Source organism: Eleutherodactylus coqui, chromosome 1 (genome assembly GCF_035609145.1).
Source record: "Eleutherodactylus coqui strain aEleCoq1 chromosome 1, aEleCoq1.hap1, whole genome shotgun sequence".
Lineage (NCBI taxonomy): Eukaryota > Metazoa > Chordata > Amphibia > Anura > Eleutherodactylidae > Eleutherodactylus > Eleutherodactylus coqui.
Window position 1 is genome coordinate 19,211,886 of NC_089837.1, and position 12,655 is coordinate 19,224,540.

At 48.1% G+C, this 12,655-nt stretch overlaps 1 protein-coding gene across 1 annotated transcript; it reads left to right on the forward strand.

Moving 5' to 3' along the window:
• Positions 1-4,314: 4,314 nt before the first annotated feature.
• ADGRF3 (adhesion G protein-coupled receptor F3) lies at positions 4,315-8,245 on the forward strand. Its single transcript, XM_066588260.1, has 4 exons — positions 4,315-4,395; positions 4,875-5,066; positions 6,222-7,586; positions 8,237-8,245. The coding sequence occupies exons 1-4, from the start codon at positions 4,315-4,317 to the stop codon at positions 8,243-8,245; spliced, it is 1,647 nt and encodes a 548-aa protein (XP_066444357.1).
• The last annotated feature ends 4,410 nt before the right edge of the window (positions 8,246-12,655 follow it).

Sequence of the window (12,655 nt, forward strand, 5' to 3'; positions counted from 1 at the left end):
ATAAGTACTATAATGCTGCCCCCTATGTGTCTGCTTCCCTCCTGTATGCAGATGATGTTGTGTACAGAGGTGATTGGCAGTGTTACCCTCTGACTATAGATGTGATCCCCGCTGACGACACGGACTACAGATGCATTTTCCATGATGATTTGAATAGAGTTGCAGAGTCCCGGATCCGCCTGGCCTTTATACAGGGTGAGTCTGACATGATCATGGATGGTTTTGCAGCTTGTGTGATCGCTGGCTCTGCTTCTACGTAGGATGGTATAACATGACAGGCGGAGCCCGCTGTACCAAGTTATATTATATTATGCCTCTTTCTTCCTTGGTGTGGGCTGAGCTAACCTGGACTTACCTTTCTGTCTCATCTGAGGCTCAGGTTGCTGCTTCTTTCCTCCTCCATGCTTTATGCTGCAGCTCTTTTTCTTCCGACTGGCTCTTGCCTAGAAGCACAAGCCCAGCACCAAGTCAGTGAATAGAGAGTGATTTCAGTCCACCTAAACAGCCTCATGTCTTCTGTATTTCCTGTTCAGACACGGACATGTTTTGCTCTGCTGACAGAGATGATAGATGGAAGGTCACCAAGGCCGGGTACGATGCAGGAATCCTCTGCGCCAGCGGTAAGATAGGAAGTATTACCAGGAGCTGCCTGATGAGCGGCCGGTGGGCGACTGCTCAGGAGGCTTGTGTGGACTCCAGGCTCCAGAAGGTTCTGGAACAGGCGCAGGTGAGCCCATCACCCTCTCTTCAGGATATGTACTGGGTCATTTAGGGGCGTATTCAGACGGGTGTAAATCTCGCCGACCATCACCGCAACTGGCACGACATTGAACAGGGCGAGACTGATAGTCCATGTAAAAAAAATAAAAACCCAGCATGTTTTATTCTGCTCCAGTTTCTTGGATGACGGCTATCACGTCAGCGGGTGCTAAAAAACGGCGCTACTTGGACTGACATCATTGTACGCCCCATTTGTCATGAATGGTTGCCAAGCAATGCGAGAAAAAACGCATCTCTTCCGTTTTTTGCTCATGAGAAAAACAGATGATACATGCAGGGGCGACCCAAGCGTTTATGGCGCCCGAGGAAAAGGTGTCCCCCCCCCCCCCCCCACAGATAAAAAACACTCACTTTATAATCACTGAAAGCTTCAATACACAAGATACCCAACATATTTGTGGACCATTCAGACTTGTCTGAAGTGACAGAGTGGTAATGCCCAATAGTGGCACAAATAGTAAGTGTCCCCCTTAACTGTCCCCAATAATAGTGACCTCTACATACCCCCACCAGACTAATAGTGTCTACCATAATGATCCCAATAGTATTAGTGACCCTGTTGGTGACCCTCATTAGAAGCCCCAGTACTAACATTGGCCCCCATAGTGGACTCACTTGGTTTGTAGCTCTGGTCTAGTGGTGACCTCCACTGCTGCTGTAATGAGAGTGTGACCCCTGACCTCTCCAGTTGGCATCTGTGCTGCATACGGGCCAATGTCTCCCTGAATGTGGCGGCATCGGACACACCGGATGGTTTACATCTCCCAATAGCGTGGCCAGCAGTGGACTTTGGAGGGTCCAAATGTGCTGTGATTGGTTGGTGACATCCCACCGCCAGACCCCGTTGTCAGCTCTACACCTGGTGACATCCCACCACCAGACCCCGTTGTCAGCTCTACACCTGGTGACATCCCACCACCAGACCCCGTTGTCAGCTCTACACCTGGTGACATCCCACCACCAGACCCCATTGTCAGCTCTACACCTGGTGACATCCCCCCACCAGACCCCGTTGTCGGCTCTACATCTGGTGACATCCCTCCACCAGACCTCGTTGTCGGCTCTACACCTGGGGGCATCCCACCGCCAGACCCCGTTGTCAGCTCTATACCTGGTGACATCCCCCACCAGACCCCGCTGTCAGCTCTACACCTGTTGACATCCCACCGCCAGACCCCGTTGTCAGCTCTACACCTGGGGGCATCCCACCGCCAGACCCCATTGTCAGTTCTACACCTGGTGACATCCCCCACCAGACCCCGCTGTCAGCTCTACACCTGTTGACATCCCACCGCCAGACCCCGTTGTCAGCTCTACACCTGGTGCCCTCCCCCCACCAGACCATGTTGTCAGCTCTACACCTGGTGACATCCCCCCACCAGACCCCGTTGTCAGCTCTACACCTGGTGACATCCCACCACCAGACCCCGTTGTCAGCTCTACACCTGGTGACATCCCCCCACCAGACCCCATTGTCAGCTCTACACCTGGTGACATCCCACTACCAGACCCCATTGTCAGCTCTACACCTGGTGACATCCCCCCACCAGACCATGTTGTCAGCTCTACACCTGGCGACATCCCCCCACCAGACCCCGTTGTCAACTCTACACCTGGTGACATCCCACCACCAAACCCTGTTGTCAGCTCTACACAGGGTGACATCCCACCACCAGACCCCATTGTCAGCTCTACACATGGTGACATCCCCCCCACCAGACCCCGCTATCAGCTCTACACATGGTGACATCCCCCCCACCAGACCCCGCTATCAGCTCTACACCTGGTGACATCCTACCACCAGACCCCATTGTCGGCTCTACATCTGGTGACATCCCTCCACAAGACCTCGTTGTCGGCTCTACACCTGGGGGCTTCCCACCGCCATACCCCCTTGTCAGCTCTACACCTGGTGACATCCCCCACCAGACCCCGCGGTCAGCTCTACACCTGGTGACATCCCACCGCCAGACCCCGTTGTCAGCTCTACACCTGGTGACATCCCCCCACCAGACCCCGTTGTTAGCTCTACACCTGGTGACATCCCACCACCAGACCCCGTTGTCAGCTCTACACCTGGTGACATCCCACCACCAGACCCCGTTGTCAGCTCTACACGTGGTGACATCCCACCCCAGACCCCATTGTCAGCTCTACACATGGTGACATCCCCCCCACCAGACCCCGCTATCAGCTGTACACCTGGTGACATCCCCCCACCAGACCCCGTTGTCAGCTCTACACCTGGTGACATCCCCCCACCAGAACCCATTGTCAGCTCTACACCTGTTGACATCCCCCCACTAGACCCCATTGTCAGCTCTACACCTGGTGACATCCCCCCACCAGACCATGTTGTCAGCTCTACACCTGGCGACATCCCCCCACCAGACCCCGTTGTCAGCTCTACACCTGGTGACATCCCACCACCAGACCCCGTTGTCAGCTCTACACCTGGTGACATCCCACCACCAGACCCCGTTGTCAGCTCTACACCTGGTGACATCCCCCCACCAGACCCCGTTGTCAGCTCTACACCCGGTCACATCCCACCACCAGACCCCATTGTCAGCTCTACACCTGGTGACATCCCCCCACCAGACCCCGTTGTCAGCTCTACACCCGGTCACATCCCACCACCAGACCCCATTGTCAGCTCTACACCTGGTGACATCCCCCCACCAGACCCCGTTGTCAGCTCTACACCTGGTGACATCCCCCCACCAGACCATGTTGTCAGCTCTACACCTGGCGACATCCCCCCACCAGACCCCATTGTCAGCTCTACACCTGGTGACATCCCCCCACTAGACCCCATTTTCAGCTCTACACCTGGTGACATCCCCCCACCAGACCATGTTGTCAGCTCTACACCTGGCGACATCCCCCCACCAGACCCCGTTGTCAGCTCTACACCTGGCGACATCCCCCCACCAGACCCCGTTGTCAGCTCTACACCTGCTGACATCCCCTCACCAGACCCCGTTGTCAGCTCTACACCTGTTGACATCACCTCACCAGACCCCGTTGTCAGCTCTACACGTGGTGACATCCCACCACCAGACCCCATTGTCAGCTCTACACCTGGTGACATCCCCCCACCAGACCCCGTTGTCAGCTCTACACCCGGTGACATCCCACCACCAGACCCCATTGTCAGCTCTACACCTGGTGACATCCCCCCACCAGACCCCATTGTCAGCTCTACACCTGGTGACATCCCCCCACCAGACCCCGTTGTTAGCTCTACACCTGGTGACATCCCACTACCAGACCCCATTGTCTGCTCTACACCTGGTGACATCTGATTGGTTCTGTACTGGGAAATGTCTGTTTGATCCTCTCCTTTGTACCTGATGCTCACACATGTGATTTGCATATCGCCTTCATCTGACAGCACAGGATTGTCCCTAATAGTTTTGTCAGTATAGTGTATGAAGTGCCTAAAAGTGGACATACACTTAAGATAAATAATCCCATATGGCCATTTTTGACCATTTCTGGTCACAAAATTAACTTGAGCGATCATCTCTGATGGTAGACTGCGGCCTTCAAAAATTTGATGCATCTTGTTGGATAATTTCCAACAAACGTAATCAAAAATGCCAGCATATGGTAAGATCAGCTCCATCTGGACGATCTTGCCGCTCTTTGCAAACAGTGAATGCTGTAAAAAAAAGAAATAAGTCATACGAAATCTCCTTCGTGTTCCCCGGCCAGCACGAGTCCCATCCTCACCTCCCTTGTAGTTGTCATGTGTTGTACATTGTTCGTGACGGCTACCAGCGTCTTCTGGGTCTGGAGTGACCGGGGCTCTAGATGACATTTCTTTATTTTACCCCGCAGTTCGGAATCTTTCCTGTAGGTGACTGGATCCTTTATATAAACTCTCCCACAAACTATTAATCAGCTTCATTGCAGCTGACTGATCTTGTAAATGTATGGCCAGCATTAGAAATAGCCGGCAACCTGCAGAACTGTAAATGTAGCTCTCAGTGAGACCAGAGTATAAAATATGATGTAACTCAAGTATAAGATATCAGAGAAGATGAGCTTCTTGTTCTTAGTCCAATCATTGTGTTTTTTGCCATCAGATGCTGAACGGAGGGTTGGGAATACCCGAGCAGGCTATCCCACAGATGGTGATGAGTTTAAGGAACTTCACCATCTCAAGCCTAAACTACATCAGTTATCCCTCGGATATCATCATGGTGGTGGAAACCATAAAGATTCTCTCCACGATGGCTGTAGTTAACAACATCCCGCTCAATGCTGCTGCCATGTCGGTAAGTACCTCCTCATAAAGCTGTCTAGACCAGGTGCAGCCAAACTGGTTCAGTACTGAATCCGCTTGATAGAGTGCCCAAACTAGATACTCTGCCGGGGGACCATCGACATGTACATGTGGCTACTAGAGGGCAATACTACAAATGTCCCCTCTTCACAACCCCAATTCCCAAAAGGTTGGGCACTGTGTAAAATATCAATAAATATAAAGAGAAAAAGAATGCAATGATGTGGAGATCTCATCCAACTATACTTTATCCACGATAGAACACAGAACTTATCAGGGGGGTAGACTTCTTTCCATTTCATCTTCTTCATTGAAGAAGATTCCGGGGGTGAACCGGCTGCCTGTAGTCCGAACCGTTAACCAATGGAAAACATTGGTGCATTATGACAACAAAAACTTTACACAGCGTCCGACCTTTTTTGAAATTGGAGTTAAAGGGGTTTTGACATTAAGAAAAAACAATTCTGTACCTACCTATTCCTCCCCAGGCAGTTTTCTTACCAGATCTTCACCTCGCCGATCTTCTCCTGGCTCCTCACAAGTGGTGTAGCGTTCACTGCCTAGCAGGGAATGCTGATCTTCGGCAGCCTGCTTTAGCGCGCATGCGTCAGGTCTCGCCGCTAATGTTCATATAGTATGTGTAGCGGCCTGGCATTCCCTGCTAGGCAATGAACACTACGTCCCTAGTGACTTGGTACACTGACCTGCAGGAAGGAGAATGCCGGTAATGTATGCTTCGTCACCGGAAGAAGAGGATCCAACCGGCTCGCGTTGAGGTGCCCTGGGGGACTGTAGGGGCCAGGAACAGATCGGCGAGGTGAAGATCTGGTAAGAAGGCTGCCTGGGGAGGAATAGGTAAGTACAGCATTTTTTTAAATGACAGAACCCCTTTAAAGATGCCTTTTTTTCCCATAACAGTCATAGTAGGACTTACACAAGGAGAAGCAGTTAGGGAAGTCTGATTGTCTGAGTGCTGTGTAGAACATTACAAAATGTGGGCAGGAGGAAGCCAACAAAGGAGGGCAAATATCACACCAAGAAGAGCCTGCCCACTCGAACAGTGCTACCGCTTTAGATCATTTGGCCCTCTCCTCATCTGTATCATGTTTGCATATCTGTGATTGAATTGCTTTCCCTCTTTGTGCAGAATCTTGTGACGGTGTTTAGTCGGCTGCTCAATTTTGACCTCACCACCTTCTGGATACCAGCACTTCTGACAGAACCTTCCATCGGATCCACGTTGCTGCAGTCGGTCGAAATGATATCCAGACTTTTTGAGCCCGGTTCGAATAACTTCATACGGCTTAATGTCCAAATGAGCACCGTGGTCTTGACGTCTTTAACATGGACTGACTACTACACATTTTTCAACACAACCCCCAACATTTCTGTGAGCGTAAAAAATATTGCAATGAGCGACTCTAGTAACATCACTGTGATCAATATGGTCCTTAGGAACCTGGGCAAGATTCTCCCTCTGAACTTTGGAGAGAGTGTGAAAGGATATGACCACAGTGTGGAAAGTCATGTTGTAGTCAATACCATTAAGACTGGAAACCAGACAGTGACACAGGCAGATTTACATGTAGTCTTCTTTCGTAGGATGGAACCCAACAGCACCGACGTTGGCACTGCCCAATGTGTATTTTGGGACAACAGCCTTTTTGAAGGGGCTGGAGGATGGTCAACAGAAGGATGCCAGACAATTCTCGTCAACGACAGTGTTGAGTGCCAATATAGACAGGTGGCAGCCTACTCGGTCTTAATGTCACTTGGCGTTTTTGAGGAAGATGTCTTGGAGACAGTCAGCCAGGTTGGAGCTGGTTTGTCTATCCTGAGTCTATTCGCCTGCCTCATCATCTACATCATAGAGTGGAAGTTTGTGGTGAAGGACGACATTTCTTTCTATCGGCAGGTGGTTTTGATCAACATTGCTGTATCCATGTGCATGGCTGATGTTTGGTTCTTAACATCGACCCTCATAACCGAAAGCCACACCAACAAGCTGTGCATCGCGGCAGCCTTCTTGCAGCACGTCTTCTATCTGGCCTCCTTGTTCTGGATGTTGCTCCAGAGCTTCATTCTCCTTTACGAGCTTGTCTTCACCTTCCAACTCATCAAAGTTGCGGTCCTTTTGGTCATGGCATGGATCGGCTATATCTGTCCACTCATCATTGCCAGTGTGATGATAGGTATTGAATATCCCAAAGGAGGATACATTACAGAAGGGACCTGCTTTTTGAATGAAGAAGATGGAGCCATATTTGCCTTTTCGGGGCCAGTTCTTCTGATTGTTGTACTGAACAAGTTCACCATTGTTGCCATGGTCTGGAAATTATTACGACCTCCCGCTGATGAAGAGCCAGAGGAAGATGGAAAAGCCTTGGTTTCCAAGGCACTTGCCATATTAACATCTGTGTTCGGCATAATATGGATTCTGAAGACAATGACAGAGTTAGATGAAGTCCATGAAGCCTTTGATTACATCCTTACAATCCTTGAAACTTATCAGGTAAGAACCCATAAGAAGAGGCTCTTGATGTAATTTCACATTAAACTCTTAGGCTGGCCACACATAAGATAGCTGTCCGACCTTTCCTTTACCAACATCTGCCGTTAGGGGGGTTGTTGGACACCCACATACACATTAAATAGGTGGCCGGTCCTACATAAGATAGCAAGACTCTAGTTAATCTTGGGAAGGTGTAACCAGACTAAGGCATTGTGTATTTGATGCAATATTGGTCGATCCAACCTCTACTGCAATATCCCACCCATAGACTCCAATGGGGCCTACTGGACCTTGATATGTCTCCGATAATATATGGAATTGTGCGCTCTACCATTGGGTGTCGTATTACAAGGGCATTACCTCCTAGAGGCGCTAGAGAGCGCCATAACTTTTTATTTTCCCATGGACGGTGTGGGCTTGTTTTTTGCGCGATGAACTATGGCTCTGTTTTTGTTTTTAATTTTTTTTTTAATATTTGCTGTTCACTTTATTGCACGGGTCCTTACGGATGTGACGATACCAAACATGGGGCGCTTAAACTTTTTTTTTAGTTAAACAAAGATGGGAAAGTGTGCAAGAAGGGTCTTTTTATTTACTATTTTTTGTGTTTTTTTTACAATGTTTGTTTCTACATGTTTATTTCTCTGTAGGGAACTTGAACCTGTCATAATATGCTGCAGTACTTCTGTACTGCTATGCATTATTGATATTCATAGCAATCATAGACTATCGTATGGCATCCCATCGCCCACCACGATTGCAGGGCAGAAGGCTGATGAGGTCACAGTGGGAGCGCCCTCCCTCTGTGAAACCTTTACATGCCACGATCAACATTGATTGCAGCATGCAAGGGGTTAACAGTGAGGGTCAGTGCTCTCAGTCATAACTGGATGATGTAAGTTTACATCCATTTGTGGGAACACCTTCCCAGCCAGGACAAAAAAAAAACCAAAACAACAGGTGGCGCTGTTGAGGTATTGTTTCATAGTTAAATGGGAATATAAGCTCATTTTTCGCCACAGAGTGTATTTTTAATCATTGGCAACACCTTCTTCATTCATGAAGGATACGTGCTTATGACGATTATTTTCTTCTTTTTTTTTGGTTACACAAAACATGCAACCAGTGTTTTCTTGTTCGCTGGGTGATCAGATGCAGCTTCATGGGAGCCGGCAATTAGGCAAAAAGGCATTCGTGATCAATTGTCAAACCCTGTAAAAGGGCTTTGGTACCTCACCAATATAGGCTTAGTTGCATGACTCTCCAGTTATGGGATGTGGTGGAGTGGTCCATTCTCACCTTAGATTCTGCCCCTACAAATACCCCAGAGCTGTGGGCATTAGCCAGACGTCTTCTGTCCACTTGTGGAATTGATGCCATGTCGAGTTGTTGTACTTAGTTGGACTAGGGAAGGTGTTCCTGCACAATATTAGTTCCTGTCCCATGACGTTTGGCACGTCAGTGTAATATCGTAGTGCCATGTAATATAAGTTGGTTCATTGAGGCGTTGATTGGTAGGTCTACACATAACATCGAGGCAGTAGTCCAGATCATTATTTTGTTTCTCTCACATTAATTCCCATCATATCTTCCTTCTTCAGGGTGTGATCATCTTGATCTTCGGATGTCTACTAGACAAAAGAGTAAGTGGCTGAGATGACTGGTTAGAGTTATGAATCCCTTCTGTATTGATAAAGTGGAGGATATTCAGCATCTCATTTATCTTTCAGATTCGGGAAGCCCTGTCCAAAAGATTCCAAAAACTTCAGGCTTTGTTGCCGCTGCCGGCCTGCTGTGAATGTTCCTCATACAACATGGTAAGGCAGTTATCATTACCACCATTGTAGAGCGTGGCCTCACAACCCATAGAGGGTTCTAGTGATGGAAATGTCTAGATAGACCCTTTGAAGTGTACAGTGCTTTATGAAGTGCTTTGGACACTTGGATTTGGTCAACACGGGGGTCTGGTCTCCCATACATCCCTCAGGCAACTACTTCCATGGCTAGAAGATGTGTTAATAGATTTCAATTCTCCAAAAATACAAAAAGATTCCCACAGCGCCATCAAATAACTCTCCCAAACACCTTTCTGAATGATAAAGTAGTTGGCGAAACTCTTCCAATGAGGTTTATTCTTACTTCCCCAGCTTCCTGTGACATCACTTCCTGCAGCCAATTCCTACGATCCCCAGGCATGCTTGCACTGGGGTGTTGGCAAGGGCATAATAAACTGGCATAGGCACACACATAATAGCAGTTCTGTCTGGCCCTACTCCCTCCATGACAATCTATGATGCGCCGTTCCGAAACATCATAGGGAGTCATGTACAGTGAATGAAGTGGCGTGTCACCGAACGTAATTGATTCGGGGCCAGAAGGATCATGTGATTGGCACCAGCACTTAAAAACCATCATGTTGCTAGACAGCAAGGGCATTATGAATTTATGGCTATGGCCAAGTGGAGGAAAGTGACAGTTCTGCAACCGGAAAACCCCTTAAATGTCGTAATATTTTTGAAAGACATCCTTACTGAAGTATTTGGACGATTCTCAACCTTTAACCTCTGTACATCTTCACCAAAGCAAAGGAGATGTGACTGAAGTGTAGACCTGCCATTCTCATTGGATAGTTGATGAAGGTCAATGTCACATGTTCCCTTGATATTTTAGCCCTCTGAAACTACAAAATCGATGGCCTCTCCTTGGGAAAGGCAAGCAATATCAGATTGGTGAGGGTTCGGTTGTCAGCAGTCCTGGCAGTTAGCAGTAGAGCTGTTCTGACCTGGTCCCACCACTAGGAGAGCTGTGCTGCTGCCATTTCTATCAGCTGATCATGGGAACTCACAGTAGGTGGTCCAAAGAGGTAACAATACAAGTGGAGGCGGCCATTGTTGGGATTCTGCAATCATTCACTTTGTCTTTGATAGGATTTTTCTTTACAAGGGCTAAAAAAATAAATAAATCCTTGTCCTGCTGAAGTATACAAGGCCTTCCATGAAAGAAACGTCTGCATGGAGTATATGTTGTTTTACCTCTATATACTGCTCAACATTGGTAGTGCCTTTCAGGATGTGCAAGCTGCAAGTGCCATAGGCACTAATGCCACCCAATACCATCAAGGAGGCAGGACTGTGCGTTGATAACAAGCTGGATGGTTCCTCTTGAGTCCACAGGACACGGCGGCCGTGGTTTTCACGTTTTGGTCCATCTGCCCACAGAAGAGTTTGGCCTCAGTCCACTATAAATGAGCTTTGGCCCAGAGAAGACGCCGGCGTTCCTGGATTGGGCTGATATTTGGCTTCTTCTTGGCATGATGCGGCTGTAACTGTATTTGTGGGTTGGTGATCTGTGTTCACACACAGTGATATCTGGCAGTATTCCTGAGCCCTGCAGGGATTACATTACAGAATCATGCCTGTGTATAATGCAGCGACGCCTGAGGGCTCGTAGACCTCCAACATCCACTACTGACCGTCAGCCTTGTCCGTTGTCTACATAAATATCTCCAGATCCTCTGACTATTCTGATGATATTCTGTACTGCAGAGGAGGGGGGATATTCAGAGTCATCCTGAAATTGCCCCACAATGTTTAGTCGCAGTTTCTCACAGATTGGTGACCTCCGGCCATCTTTGCTTCTGAGAGACTCGGCCTCTCTAACATGCTCTTTATATACAGTCATGTGACTTAGTAGAAAACCGCCCCTCCAGCTGTTTTTCATTAGTATCACTTACTTTTCCAGCCTTCTTTTACCCCTGCCCAAGTTTTGTGAGATTGGTGGCTGCTGCCATCAATTTTTTTTAATTTTTTTTTAAATGATATGAAAAATGTCTCCTCTCCCTTCTAATATGTATCCTATTGTGAATAAAATATGGGAGACGAGATTTCTAAATCATTACTTTTCTATTCTTTACGTTTATTTACATTTTACACAGCGGGCCAACTGTTTTTGGAATTGGGTTTCTTTTTCAGATCCATTGTGGTGGTGTAGAGAGGAAATTATGTCTCTATCCAAATACTTTTGGCCCCCGACTGTATAACCACAACTTCTCTAGAACGTTCCATTGGGGTCTTGTGTCCTAGAAACCACAAATGCTGCACTGATGTTACTGTCCTCTTCATTCTCCAACACTTTCTAGCAATGTGCTGGAGAGATGTCTGGAATAACACGGCGTCAGTCTGGTCATTAGTGGAAGAGGGAGTTTGGATTCGATTTGGTCAGACACTTCTTTTGCAGTCCTTGCTCTTCTCGTTTTGGTCAACGCACACAGCCTGGTGACTGCTGGTCCACCGGATTAACTGACTACAGTTCTTGCAATCTAGAACTACTTAATTGTAAAAAAAATAACATAGGGTGGGAAGATACGAGGCGTAGCGGAGTCCAAAGTCTTCCTTCTTGGGTTGGAGCTATAGGAATCTTGTGTGTCCCAACACGGGAGGCACAGATGATTCAGTTATGATCTGCCAGGCTGATGGCTCCTTGTCGTAGAAGGACAGACAGGGTCTTGAGTCCAGGCTCTTGCCCTACACAGTGACCAAAACACGCTACAGGGAGGCTAAGTGAGATACCATGACCAATTCTTCATATTCATATATTCCAGGACCCATGGAGTGAACCAGAAATTGCAGAGATCTACAGACAGATCCCCAGCTGATGCCACCACCCACCTCGAATAGAATGATCAGAGAGCGCAACGATCCATCTACACTGCACAACATGACCTCTGACCTGTACAGCCACGTATAACACTGGAGATGTATTACAGCAAGTCACTGTGAAATCAATAAACTACCTAAAGGAAATGTGTTGGACTTCTCTGCCTTAACGTCCTGTCTCACCGTGCGGCACACCAAAGCTGGACTTAGAGGGTTACAAGTTTGGCCCAAATATAAAACTATTTTGCAGGCTGCCGTTCCTTTGTAACAAAGCAGATCCTTTCGGTGAGGCAATGAAACCGATAGCCAAACCGTTCGAACACCACGGCGTTAAATAGGACCTATCGGTGGTTAAAGTCAGTGAGGCGGGCCACAAGACCCTGCTGAGGCGGCCAGCTGACTCTACAGAGTCTT

Coding starts and splice junctions, on each gene's coding strand:
- ADGRF3 (XM_066588260.1), top strand. CDS start 4,315: ATGGTAGACTGCGGCCTTCAAAAATTTGATGCATCTTGTTGGATAATT. Junction 4,396..4,874: donor ATCAAAAATGCCAGCATATG/GTAAGATCAGCT, acceptor TTTTGCCATCAG/ATGCTGAACGGAGGGTTGGG. Junction 5,067..6,221: donor TCAATGCTGCTGCCATGTCG/GTAAGTACCTCC, acceptor CTCTTTGTGCAG/AATCTTGTGACGGTGTTTAG.